This window comes from Rhopalosiphum maidis, chromosome 4, assembly GCF_003676215.2.
Source record: "Rhopalosiphum maidis isolate BTI-1 chromosome 4, ASM367621v3, whole genome shotgun sequence".
Taxonomy (NCBI): Eukaryota; Metazoa; Arthropoda; class Insecta; order Hemiptera; family Aphididae; genus Rhopalosiphum; species Rhopalosiphum maidis.
Genome location: NC_040880.1, coordinates 5,943,767 through 5,957,733, shown reverse-complemented (window position 1 = coordinate 5,957,733; position 13,967 = coordinate 5,943,767). Strand labels below are relative to the sequence as shown.

Below are 13,967 nucleotides of genomic sequence, written 5' to 3'. Positions count from 1 at the left end.
AAAAAAAAAAATGTTTACGAAATATATAGGTATTATAAAAACTATAAAGATTAGAACATTTTTCGTTCTATTCACTGGAAAATATTAAGAGTTAACAAATGATTTTCAAGTTTAAAAAAGTGGTATAGATTTTTAACAATTTATTTTGGTACATTATAAAAACTATGTTTTGTTTTAAGTTTTTACAAACATATTTTTAATTACGTACGAGTACACACATATTGAAGTTAAAATACATTTTCAGTCGTACATATTGAAATTTAGTATTTTATTTCAATCACTAACATATTTGACCTATAATCTTAAGTTACCTACTCGGTCTATTTTACATTTAATGTTATAATATCTATAGTCACGATTTGTGTTGTTTTAATTCACTGCACAACAATAATATCGATCGAGGATAATTAACTTTACGGTTTTCAAAGTGCATATTAAATAACGTGTGTTTGAATATTATGAATTGATCTTCCACGAGCCATTAACGCTTAAGTAATGTGTACATCAATGAACCCGATAGTTTCTGTTCAGCTAAGCTTCAATGTTTCTGATCAGTTAGTAGGTCCTGCAGTGTCTTTTGGTGGTTTATTGTCCCATTCATTTTTTTATTGAAAACAAATAGAACATATTGTATAATAGGGCGACAACGATCGACTTACATAATCGAGCGAAAACGAACATACAAAGTTACATAACGACCTAACTTTTGAGCGGAGACTCGGGCTTGTGGCTTGAATGTGAGAGGGTGATATGGAAGGCTAAAGGCTGGTGGATATCGACTGGATCACTATTGGGGAGGAGATTGGTCCGAAACAGGTGAAACGGCACGGAGCCGGACGTACCGCACGTACGATGAGCGCCCGCCGTTGTAATTTGCAGATATATTTTCGGAAAGTGTGACCACGGGGCTACTCTTGGTGCTCTCTGCGACCTAGAGTGGTTGGCCATTAACACGAGAATGAATACGCGTATAATATGCCAACTTTACTACGGGGGGGGGGAGGAATGTGGTGGAATACATTCGATCGGAACGATATTGTATAAAATACAATATTACAATATTAAAATGACGATATTGTCACGTAAAAAAAAATAATCGATACTGTTCACAAAACCAGACCATATAGTGCGGGAGACGGTCCACACGACATTCGAAAGCCAGTCGAGTCCACAGTATGGCGCGATGAAAATAGACTGTTTGGCACAGGTATTCGTAATTATTACGTAACTGTGTCCAGCAACGACGGCTTATTGGAAACCAGCTGCAGTTTCTACTGCCATTGTGGAAGACCGTAAGAATGTTTTTGAATGAGCGATTCTTGGCTCACGGTTAAATACAACAGTTACAAAGAAACCGATAATAATATATTGACATTTTAAGGAAGAAGATAAAAGAATGTTTGGACTTTGAATAAATTTCAGAAACGTCTGGTTGTTGGTAGGTAGCTTAACCCACTTAGACCGCCGATCGCTTAACCTGCCCATTTTAACAGTGATTGTAACAACGCGTACGGTTACGAGCAGTGATGATGAGACATGCGATTCTTTTGCCAGTCAATACAGACGATCCGCATCTTCAGTCAGCATCTACCGGCGACCGTCGCAGTCGTCTGTCAACTCGAATTAAACCTGAACAATCCAAAGAGGGGGCTAACTGAGCCATGTTTGGGAAGTCAGTAAGTCACTATATGTTTTTGAGTTTCGCCAGTTGTTTTGGGAGTTTTGTAAAATGTTTGTGTTGAGTGACACGAACGGCGAATCGTGTGACACGCTGCTGTCCATCTGAAGTGAAAAAGGCTGCGTTTGTGTATCACTTGAGTATTACTCGATCTACGAAACACAAGTAAAAAATCGTCGGATATCGGAGCCTTACGCACAGCTAACACAAGTGCAGACATAATGTCCGCTTCAGGTAGGTGGCGAGGTTAGGAAATAGTTATACTTATTTCAACTCGTAGTAACACATAATTCAACATTTAGATTGAATATCAAATTTTAAGATAGGATTAATATAACGCACTTTTAATAAGATATACTTACACAATATTTTAACGCCCAAAAGTTAAAAAAAAAAAAATACGTAACATCATAAGAAAAACATTACAAAAAAAAACGTCACAAAGGAACAATTTAAATAAAAATATTACACTGAGCCTGTTTTTAAATAATACAGCGCAAAATGTATGAAATAGTTATTATTATACATAATAATATATAATATATCCACCAGCTACTTTTTATGTAGTTATATTTTGTATTGATTTTGATTGCTACATTATTGTTTTTCATTTATTTGGTTTAAACATATTTAAATTCAATTAGTTAACAAATGACGATGTGCTTAAAATTATATTTACATTGTAAATACTGTAGGATTCTTGAAAATCAAATTTTGAAGAGTACTAGTGTTCCGCGTTTTTAATTTGTTTTATTATAAATTCCACGAACCGTTCCAGTATTCTGAAAATCATTTACCCAAAATATATTTGGTCGATATTTACACATTACTCGCAAATCGTAATAAATATTTCTTAACTCTCAACCCTATTTCGTAATAAAAAATCAGCACCTTAAACTACGTGTACGAAAACTATGAATGGTTTAACTAGCTGTTCTACTGGGTAATAATGATGTATTTCAGATCAAAGACAATCTATATTCGCCTATTATTATTGAATAAGTAATTTCTATAATATATAACTCTAAGGGTTAAGACTGACTTGTGATTATAATCAATTTTAATGCTATCTAATTTATGACCATTACAATATTTTTTTATAACTGAATCTCAATATCTAATTTTATATAGTATGCATATCATGACTTGAATTTGAAAAAGAAATCTTGCAGAACGTATTTTTATCCACTGTAAATCTTTGAATCACGCATCATTGTTTTTATAATCTGGCGCAATCATTTAAAAACCATTATCATGATTTCCAATACTAGGTTATCATACAAGTATTATACATTATAGTAAACATTTTATACAATATTTAGCTTTTTATAATTTAATCGCTGAGTTATATTGGTTAAATTTTTTTTTTTAGATTACTATGATCTACTTGAATTTTATTATTTACAATTCTAAATAATAAACCGAAAACACTGAAAAAGTCATAATATGTAATATGAATAAGCCTTATTTATTAGACTCTAATAACCACAGAATCGTAAAATAATAAAATAATAATAATAAAACTAATAAAATAATATACATCACGGAATAAGGTGAATTTCGTCCACGATTTGACGGTTACATATAGGTTTTAGTAACTGAGTTGAGTTCACTAGTTTCTTGTTGATATAGATAATTGGAAACCGTGTACGTGTTGTATATTTTCATTTGCAACATGTATTTTAGATATTTTATCGACCTTCATAGGGGTAAGTATTTACATATGTTCAAACGAACGTTGATATCGAAATACGTTGTTCAAATTTGAAATAAATAAGGAAAGGATATGAAAAAGGAAAATTTAAAAAATGAAAGCTACGACTCAATTTGAAAATAAAAAAATACGTCGTGAGGTTTTAAATTTTGGCGTACAAATCTTACCAGAACACTAAAAATTAAAACTGTAAGTAATTTAATAAAAAATAACAATATATATATGTATATAGTTATTATTTATTGAATAATCATAATACTAATGATATATTATTTTATAGATTTTTAATCAAATCATTTATATTCTGATATCCGGAAAAATGCAAAATAAAATGAATGCCACTCGGAACTGCCATTGAAAACTTAAAGACACGACTCATCAGTTTTTTATTGAAAAAAAAACACGATTCGGTCGAAATATAATTTTCATACTCGACATGATGGTTACACTACGTTATAATTTTAATACAATTTTTTAAAGAAAATTAGTTTTAAACATAATATTCGTATAGGGTAGCATAAGAGTATTAATTTAAACATTTATAAAAATATATATATTTCAGCGTGTATTAAAGGCTATAGCTATTAGTCATCAGTATCTATTCAGTCTTATATAGCTGTGATTATGTAAATCTTGTTCGAAGTGTTTGATCGTTAAAAATGCGTACTTAGTTTTCACGAAATTACACCATCAGTATAGTAGTTAAATTAAATTTCTTTTACTGTTTATAACTTTTCTTTTAGTTTTTTATTATTTATTTATCACTACTTTTGAGTATTTTAAGGGCTGTGTTCTCGTGTTTTTTTTTCATCTCAACTTTGCGACACGGCGAGTTTCATCAAATCGTATAGTCGTACAATTATTTCAATCGGTTTTATTTTATTTATCGCGATGTTGTTTACTGCAGGCTTACATTCGATTCCTTTACTCGTTTATCAACTTACAACTTCGCGTCGATTGGCGTAATTATTACCACTCTAATATCGGTCGGATGTTTTCAATTATTACCTATTGGCCGTGTCTCAAGTTTAATCACAATTTAATGGTTGAGTGTTGCGACGAAAACACTTGAATAGAAAATTCAAAAATTTAACGCCACTTCAGTATAAACATTTTTGCAAGGTAACGTCTAACTTGTCTAATGTCCAACCGAAAACTTATTTATTTAATTTTCTAATAATTAAAAAACAAAAAAAAAAAATAGAACACTAAACATTTGATATTCCCAACATCTCAGAGATAATTTTTCAAATATTCGCTGTTGTTATACTATTATACTAACCTATTAACTAGGTTATACCTACCTAATGTAATAATTTAATTCGACAATCTCTTTGCTAAAAATATTTAGGTATAGTCTTCCGCTAATCCACATTAATTTTTCGTCCGTAACGCCTCACCTTGCTGTGTTATATTATAATATTGACAGGGCTTATTAAAGACGTTTTATAGATATACTGATTTGTAACAGTTTTATGAACTCGTGATAGTTTTTGTACATTTTATTGATTACGCGTACATAAAATAAAATCGAATTTTTTTTTTTTAATTCAACGAGTTTATCTAATATGATCTTCAATGATTTAAAATTATATGGCATACATTATTTCGTATTGTAATTTACAATTTCTGATTAAATAGCTCCACTGACGAGCACGCAGCTAAACATAATAGATGTATCTGAAAAAGTGAAATAGTTAGATATTTACACTATAAAATGCTATTATAAAATATATTTGGTGATAATTCTAGCTATGTATTCTCAAATCTAAAATTAATCTGATATCTTGTTTTACTTTTATAAGTCCTATAGATTATCTAGCTTTACGATATAAACAGTTATATAATATTTATTTTTTATTATTATTTGTATAGATATAATAGTTTCAACATCTAGGTTATTAGCTTTAAATTATATATTTATAGTTACATTTACATTGATTAGTGTGGTTGTTTGCTTAGCTCTTAACTCAAATACGGTTATTAAATTATTTTTTTCTTGAATGTTCCATACATGTTTAAACATATTTATACATGTCTATTGTCTTGAATTATCGTATTTTAAATTTTGGTATCAATACAAACAGAACAGGTATTATATTATTATTCAGTGCTTTTTAGAGTTTTCTTAAAATGTAAAACTACGATGAGAAAATGACATTATTTTACTTACTAAAATATGGTTGTATAAAGGTATATTAATCGACTTATATTGATTTGAATATATTATCATTTTATAACATAAGTAAAATTTGACACTTGTAATAACCGTCTCCGGTAATTTTCTAGTCTTTTCAGTCATTACACACTGCATTTTAATATTCTGATTTTTTTTTCGCTAAATCAATTATATTTTTATAATCAATTAAGCGAACATCTGGTAATTACAGTTCTTTACACAAACCAATCGTTTGATTATTATATAAATACGACGGTAAACAGTATAAATTCTAATATTATGTAATGTAAACAAGAATAAATTATTTGAATGTTTACCCAGATCAGATTTCTCGTGTATTTGAGAAGGCTAACTAATAATTAATTCTCTCAGCACTTTATAATTTCTCGTCTTTACAACGATCAAAGTCGTAATATATAATTTAGTATTATACTTAAATACTATTCATGAATCGTGTAAATTTTATATTATAATTTACCTAACGCAATAATAAATAATAACAATTTCAGAAACTAACTAGCTATGACGGGTTTTAGTTTTTACTTTCCAACCGATTTTTATTCATCAAATCGTAAAATTAAGAGAGAAGTTTAGAATATAGAGTTTTCACAAGTGACTAAATAGATTCGTACTGTCATAATATTTCTTCTTGGTTGGCAATCGGTATATTATAAGAATGATAAGTTTCATAAGTGGTCGCCTCTCCAACTTACTAAGTACCAGTCTCACTTGATATGATTAAAAACTACTTTCATAATCAACCACTAAGTTCATCATGTATCTATCTATTTTATTTGGCTTTTAAACCTATCCAAGAGATTGTATTAGTTAGCTATACTTGAAATGTTTTTAATAATTTCACGTAAATATATTTTTATCGCGTTTTACAGAGTACACTTTAAAAATTAAACGAAGTCAAAAGAAATTCAAATTATCTTGATAACATTAAAATAATATTAACTACCAAGTGTCGAGTTTCTACTTAGGTGCTCAGAAACTTTTGACTTTTTCATAACACTAAATAGGTTGATCAATATAATTCGGCGATTTACTTTATAAACTGTTGGTATAACGGAATATTTTATTTCCAATGATGCCATATAGCTAAACCAGTGGATTAATTCGCATATATATTTATATCTAATTGTCCCTAGTTTTTTGGTATTATATTTATGAAATATTTACAATTTTCGGAATGAATATTAAAACAGAAACTTTCAAACATTTTTATATTTTTTTTTTATTATTTAGAAATACTCCTCGACGAAAATTCTACTTTTTAGTTTTTTTTTTATTTCTATAATAATATGTATACATTGATGCAGATTGTATCTATACACGACTCTGGTCTCTGTTTAGTTTAGTGAATTAATTATTTACAAGGTTTACTTTGTAGTATTACTTCATTTTACATGGTTAAAAGTTATAATTGTAAGAACATAGTAAAACGCTAGATATACAGTTACTAATAAACAGTCTTTTTGTTCTAAGCTGTAATGGTAAAACTCAAATAAGATTTTTCTTTTCAAAAACACAAATAATGTTTGGGAAGGGGGGGGTTTGCAACGAATGCTAAGTGTTATATTTTTATTTATTCAATTAATGTAATTTCATTTTAAAAAGATACATTTACTAGATAAAGACAAAAACGATAATCGAATTAAATTAACCATATAACAAAACTTGATTATAAAATAAACATAAAATGTATTTCTAGGTTAAACTTTAAAAATAATATTAGTTAGAGTTAATATTTTGAAAGCCGAAAAAGTAAAATATTTCACTTTCCCAGTTATTATTAAAACAAAAAAAAAATTATGAAACATATTTGATTGAATTTTGTAAAATTGTAGAATTGTAGTAAGCCTAACCAATAAAAAATGTGTATTTGTTAGTTTTAGTGGGAAATATTTAATATAATATTCTATTGAGCCAACTTAATTTTGCCAACAATGTTGTATCACAATCTCAGGAAACACTTATAATAGGTAATAAATTAAACATATTCGTATATATTATGTTTTTTTATCTGTATATTATATTATTATTTGTCATACTACATAGATAATCTAAAACTAAAATCAAGTAAATATATGAAAGATTGTTGACAATTATTTAAGCCCCTTAAAATAAACCATTTTTCCATAGTGATATTATTCATCAGATTCGATAGGTGTCAATGATTTTGTTGTGAAAAGTGTTTGGAAGAATTCAAATGATGGTTTCTTGGAACGGGGTCTTTCCGGGTCGTTAAAGTCCACTGAATATATACCAAATAATTTGCTAAATATAAAAAAAAATATAATGAAATAAGTATAAAAATACAAAGAAAATATTGTATAGTATTATGATAAATATATTTACGAAAAATATCCACTTGTCCATTCCAACGAATCCATAAACGACCAGATACAATACCCTTTAATAACAACACCTTTCTTTAAGGCTTTGTCAAGTTCCGTCAAAATTCCCTGTTCAATAACAAATTAAACAAAATTCATTATCAAATGCATAGTACCAAATAATTATTAAATTATTATTCGGGTACGCTTATTAGTTTATAATATAATAAGAGTATAATATATTAATATATATTAGTTTCAGAAAAGTGCTGCTGTATAACTTACACGATGGTATTCGATTTTTTTTTCACTTTCATCTACATTTTGTTTCTCGAAAATACCATTTTCAGCAACAAATAGTTTCGGATTGTCTAACTTTTCCACGAACCAATCTATTACCTGAGTAAATCCTTTAAAGGTCTATAAAATTGAAATGTAATTTTAAAATAGTGAATTGCACATATCAAAGTATTCTTAAAATAATATTACATCTTCCATGTTGCTTGAATTCGAGGTAGATACTACCCCCAAATCTTTATTCAGTAAATATGTCTCTTCTTCGTACTCAGTTTGGGTCATTGGTCTTACCTTGAATGAATCATAATAGTTGAAAGCAATAAAATCATATGATCCTGAAATAAGTAATATGCATTTATAATTTTGGTTTTAAAATATTTCAATTTTGACCTTCCATTATGCTATATATTTATAGAATGAAAAGTAATAAATAATAATAATAATATATATATATAACGAAATTGTGCACATTGTGATACGAGTATTGATAGCCATTGTCGTTTGAAACGTTTGATTACCTATGAGATCTTTTTTTTCTTCCTCGCTAAATTCAACGATACGTTTTATAGATATTTTTATATGTTCGTCTGATTTAGCGACAGCGTCTAACAACGATTGGGGAAATGTGCCGTTTTTTAACGGTTGAGTGAATACTCCAAGCTGTAAATAAAATATTTTAATATTTCACGCTACCAATTTTAAATACCAAAATTTTATTATATCTGAATGATATGTTTAAAATGTTATTGTACCGAAAAATCGTATGATTTCGAAACAGCTTCGCGGTCTTCTTCTAGATCCGGATTTAGTGGAAAATATGCCGTTGTGTCTAAACACAAACTGATCTCACCTAATAAAATCAAATACAACTTATTATTATTGACGTTTTGTCGTTTTCTTGAAATTAAATTATAATAAATTGCATTGTTACATTAAAATGTATTTGCCACATTATATTGTAGTATACTTACACTATACGTACGGCGTAGGCAGTAGGTACCAATAAATATGTCAACGAAATCATGACGTGTCGTAGCAACAATTATTAACGCACCACAGATAAAAATGTATATTCTTACTTACCCTGTTGTTCAGTGAAGTACTTATTCTTGTACAACTTGTAAACTGCTGCGTGGGCGAGCAACACATTGCGAATGGCCATGTAGTCGGCGATACCGTTGAACGATTCACCGACACTGGGCGCTATGCCCTCATTACCATAAGCCAAAGCTACGAATCTGGGTTCATTAATTGTACTCCATAGTTTGACCTATATTATAAATATTTATAGATTATTTTTTACTATGAAAAAAAATCACTCTTGTATACACAACAATGGTGGTTTACTCACCTGTGAGCCAAATGTTCTGAAAAGAAAATCTGAGTAGTTCACAAAATATTCAATAATGTTTGGATTCGACCATCCACCAAGGTTTTGAAGAATGTTCGGTAGATCCCAGTGATAAATTGTTACCTATTTTTAACACAAATAATTTTATTCAATATTTTAATAAATTAATGATAATTCCTAAGTGGAAATATGATCGCAAATTGCACTAAACTCAATTAATAGAAAACAGTTAAATAAGTATACGAATAGTATACAATAGATTAGGATTTCACTGTTCACTTTATTCAATACTTTTAGTAATATTTTATCCGTAATTTGCGCGTAACATGTTGTTACTTGTTAATTTGAATTTTGAATATTAGAACAATTAAGAAATATTTTATTTTTTACTTTGTTTGGTAGAATGTAGTTATTTTTTTTAAATATATACAATAAATAAGTACATCATTTCTCCCTTTATTAAAAAACTGTGTTAAAATATAATTGAAAATAATTTAAAATTATAATATTTTACCAGTGGTGTAATATTGTTATCAATAAGCTTTTCAATTAACGTTTGGTAATATTTCACTCCAGCTTGATTAACATTTCGGTCATCGACATTCGGCAAAACTCTTGGCCAGCTTATAGAAAACCGGTATATATTAACCTGAAAAATAAAATTTTCATTATTAATAATATTAACTATTATTTAAGAAATCAATGGTTTGAAATATTTACAATTTAATAAACTTTAGTAAACTATTTATATACAATTTTAAAACTTCATTCTATAAAGATAAATTTATAAAATTATCAATTAGTTCAATAATGCTTGTACGTACTCCAAGTTCAACCAAGTTATTAATATCTTCATCGAGTTTATTATAAGAATCACAAGCGATATCTCCATTGACAATTGAGAAACCGCGAGATGGATCCTCCGCAAGGACATCTGATCCCTTGTGGAAATTAGAGCATTTCTTCCGAGGCATCAACTTAACAACTTCTGGATTGGAGACTACGATTTTTTTAACATGAAAATATTCATCCCAGATACTAGGAGCCTTATCTGTAAAATAAAATAATATTTACTTATATATTATAGTGTCATTATAAAATAAATCCGTCCAGTTCGTTCAAACGGTTAACGAGAGCCAATATGAACTGGGTGGGTTATTATAGCTCTATAAAACAATACAAAACAATATAACTGTATTAGTTAGAGTATAATACATATTGAGAATCGTGTTATTGATTTATTCGGTTAAGGTTTTTTTTTTTATTAAAAAGTATACCTACTTTTAACAGTTAAATATCTTAAAAACTGTGATTTTAGTTAGTTTAATTCATTAATAAAATCAATTTAATGGTTAAGTTTACGTATTATAATTTACTAATACTCAATCACAGTTTTTAATATGCCTATTATAGATAATTATAATGCATATTTAAATTTTTAGATAATATTATTATACTCGTGTGCTTTAATTTTTCTTGAGTTTGTATTGCTTTATTTTTATTTGACTACTTTTAATTTTATACTTAAAACATTACAATTTAAATATTGCCTTAAAAATATGTCTTAAAACTGCTTACAAGTAGTAAACTTGTAAGATAAAGATAGTAAATCTTTACTCGATGTTTGTAGGAAATGCTCTCACTTTTAATCAAAGTATTTCATATTTAAATTTTTAATTTTTACAAAGGTATAATAATATAATTGGTTCAATATATATTTATAATATATAACTATAATGCGGTCCTAAGAAAAATCGCCGTAAATCGAAAAAAATAAAAAATGAGATAATACTGTATTATTAAGTTTATTAATATTATAGTTTTACAAGTTTTTCCCTATCAAAAATACCGTAACTTTGATTATTTATCCAGAAATGTATGTTTGTATGTTTATAAGAAAACAATATTGCCACAATTGTAATAAAATATTGCTTAGCAAGAACGCCGTAACCACAGTTTGCTTAGAAAGATTTCCCTAAGTTTTATTTCAAATGCGGCGTTTTTACTTAGCACTTCCACATATCTATATTTACGGCGTTGTTGCCATTAAGCCGTATCTTATATATTTAATTTAAATTACTGATAATATTTGGAATTTCGCTGTGTACGTCGCACACATATTATATTTCGTACAGTTATCGATGATACCTAGTCGTGAAAATCTTTACGTACAGTTTTTATTTTTGCAATGGATACAGAAAATATTGTTAGAAATCAGAATTGCGGTATTTTTTCCTAGTAAACAATTCTGAATAATTAATAGCGTGCTTAGTATAAAAATATCAAAACAATGATAGCTTGGTGAAATAAAAATTGAAAATAAAATTGAATAGTTCCATTGCATTTATCACGTATATTTCCATAAGAAACTATGGATTTTACTTTGAAAAATATTATATTAATTTATTTAGAACTACCAAAAACTACTAAAACTAAAATGTCATTTTTCTCAAAATAGCATGGAGGGAAATTACGGTATTCTTCCTAACAAGATATAACGTCGTGAAAGGTAATAAATACATTATAAATCCAACCATTTTATAAATGTATTGTATTATAAAGTATTATTAAATAGGAAGCATTTTTAATTATATTTTTAGTTAATACCAAATGGCTGTTTTTAATATTCTACAACGACTTACTATCTGTGTCCCATGCACCTTCAGTTTGATATGCGGCAGTTCCGGTTCCAATCAAAAAATCATCGGGAAACTGAATAACTAAAATATTAAAAAAAAATATGAGTTAATTATGAGTTGTATACTACATATAAAGGTTAAAAATTTATTCTAGCATTTAAAATTTTCAAAATCAAGAAAAGATAAAATAGCTAAGTACTTACTTTTCTCAGAAGCCATTTTTTTAGATTGTTTAAAGAGTTTTGACTTTGATAAACTAAAACAATTAATAGTACCTATTTAATGTTAATTTATAATCAAATAACAATATTTAATTTTGAATAATATTAATACACAATGTATTTGATCGCATATTTTAATTTAATTGTTTTTTTTTTTTTTATTAATGTACCATTTACCTAATATATAAAATTACCTGTTTGAAAATAGTCAACTTCCACGGCTTGAAACTATGAAGTAGTTAAACGGTTCATAATCACCTTTATATACACTAAAAAATTATTATTATTAATTATATTAGAACAGATAAGCTTTTAAAATGCTGAATTTTACGATTTTATTTTATTTTTATTTTTTGATAAACGAAAACAGTTAATTAAATTTCATAAATTTATGACTTAATATTTAAGACAATACACAAAATAAATTTAAAAAATGAGTTTATTTAATTTATAGATTAATAATATATTTATTAGTTTCTTTATTTTATTTTTGCTACAAAGGCAATAATTCTGGTGTATAATTAATGTACACATTGATAATTATAATTGCGTAAAAAAAATATTTACAAAATATATAGGTATCTTAAAGATTTTAAAAATAAGAACATTTTTAGTTCTGTTTAAATATTAGGATTTAATAAATGTTTTTTACGTATGAAAAAGCTGTATAGATTTTTAATTACAACTTTATTGATAATTTATGATATTAATGATTAATGATTTTAATGATACTTTATGAAAAGTACATTTTGTTGTAAGTTTTTACAAATTTAATTTTAAATACACACATATTAAATATATTTTTAATGTTTACATTTAAAAGATAATCTCTATAATTTACTTCGAGTTTAATTAAGTTTTCAGGTTTATTTACTAAAATTAAGTATTTTTTTCCAATTAAGTATTAATATATTTTCCCAACAATTACCTATTTTTCAGTCTATTTATTATATCTATCTTGTTATAGTTATAACTCGATGATGTCAGAATCAAGATATGTTTTGTTTTAATTTACTACACGAAAATAGTAAACCGAGTATAATTAACTTTAAAGTTTTCAGAGCTTATAAATAACTTGTGTTGAAATTATGAATCGATTTTCATGAATATTATAAAGATAAAGAATTAAATTAATTTCCAAATATACTTTAAAAAACGTATAGAAATATAGATTATAGAATCATATAATTTTAATAAAATACCTAAATATAGAAACAAAATTAAAGCAAAACAAAGGTTTTTTTTTTATTAATATTATAATAACATGACAACTGCGGCTTCAATCACTATAATTAGCTAGGTATTGTGATTGTATTAGCAATAGACTAAACACAAAAAAAAATGTATCGCAAATTTATAACAAATTAGAACATTTGAAATTTATCTGCGTTAATTTTGTTTAAGGGTAGATTAAACCTACTCTGAACTCCGTTATTTACTCGAAATCAAACTTGAATCTATTTTGTACTTGCAGTTTTTACAAAATTTTAAACTTTTGAACTCTAATTATGTAACGATACGATTATAAAATCTTGAAAATTGATAG

At 27.0% G+C, this 13,967-nt stretch overlaps 1 protein-coding gene across 1 annotated transcript; it reads right to left on the bottom strand.

The window, feature by feature from the left end:
* Positions 1 to 7,586: 7,586 nt before the first annotated feature.
* Positions 7,587 to 12,699, bottom strand: LOC113550658 (lactase-phlorizin hydrolase-like). The gene is made up of 13 exons (XM_026952628.1): positions 12,616 to 12,699; positions 12,404 to 12,456; positions 12,204 to 12,281; positions 10,386 to 10,612; positions 10,076 to 10,210; positions 9,562 to 9,684; positions 9,294 to 9,480; positions 8,963 to 9,060; positions 8,729 to 8,870; positions 8,403 to 8,545; positions 8,199 to 8,333; positions 7,936 to 8,042; positions 7,587 to 7,854 (listed from the first exon to the last, which is right to left on the bottom strand). Exons 2-13 carry the CDS (start codon positions 12,417 to 12,419, stop codon positions 7,725 to 7,727), a joined length of 1,521 nt encoding a protein of 506 aa, XP_026808429.1. The 5' UTR covers positions 12,420 to 12,456; positions 12,616 to 12,699; the 3' UTR covers positions 7,587 to 7,724.
* Between the last annotated feature and the right edge of the window lie 1,268 nt (positions 12,700 to 13,967).

What these genes read in the sequence shown, in the direction of transcription:
- LOC113550658 (XM_026952628.1), bottom strand. An exon ending in ATAACAATATTACACCACTG is followed by an intron (nt 9,685 to 10,075) that starts GTAAAATATTAT and finishes TGTTAAAAATAG; the next exon opens with GTAACAATTTATCACTGGGA. An exon ending in ATTCAAGCAACATGGAAGAT is followed by an intron (nt 8,334 to 8,402) that starts GTAATATTATTT and finishes TCAATTTTATAG; the next exon opens with ACCTTTAAAGGATTTACTCA.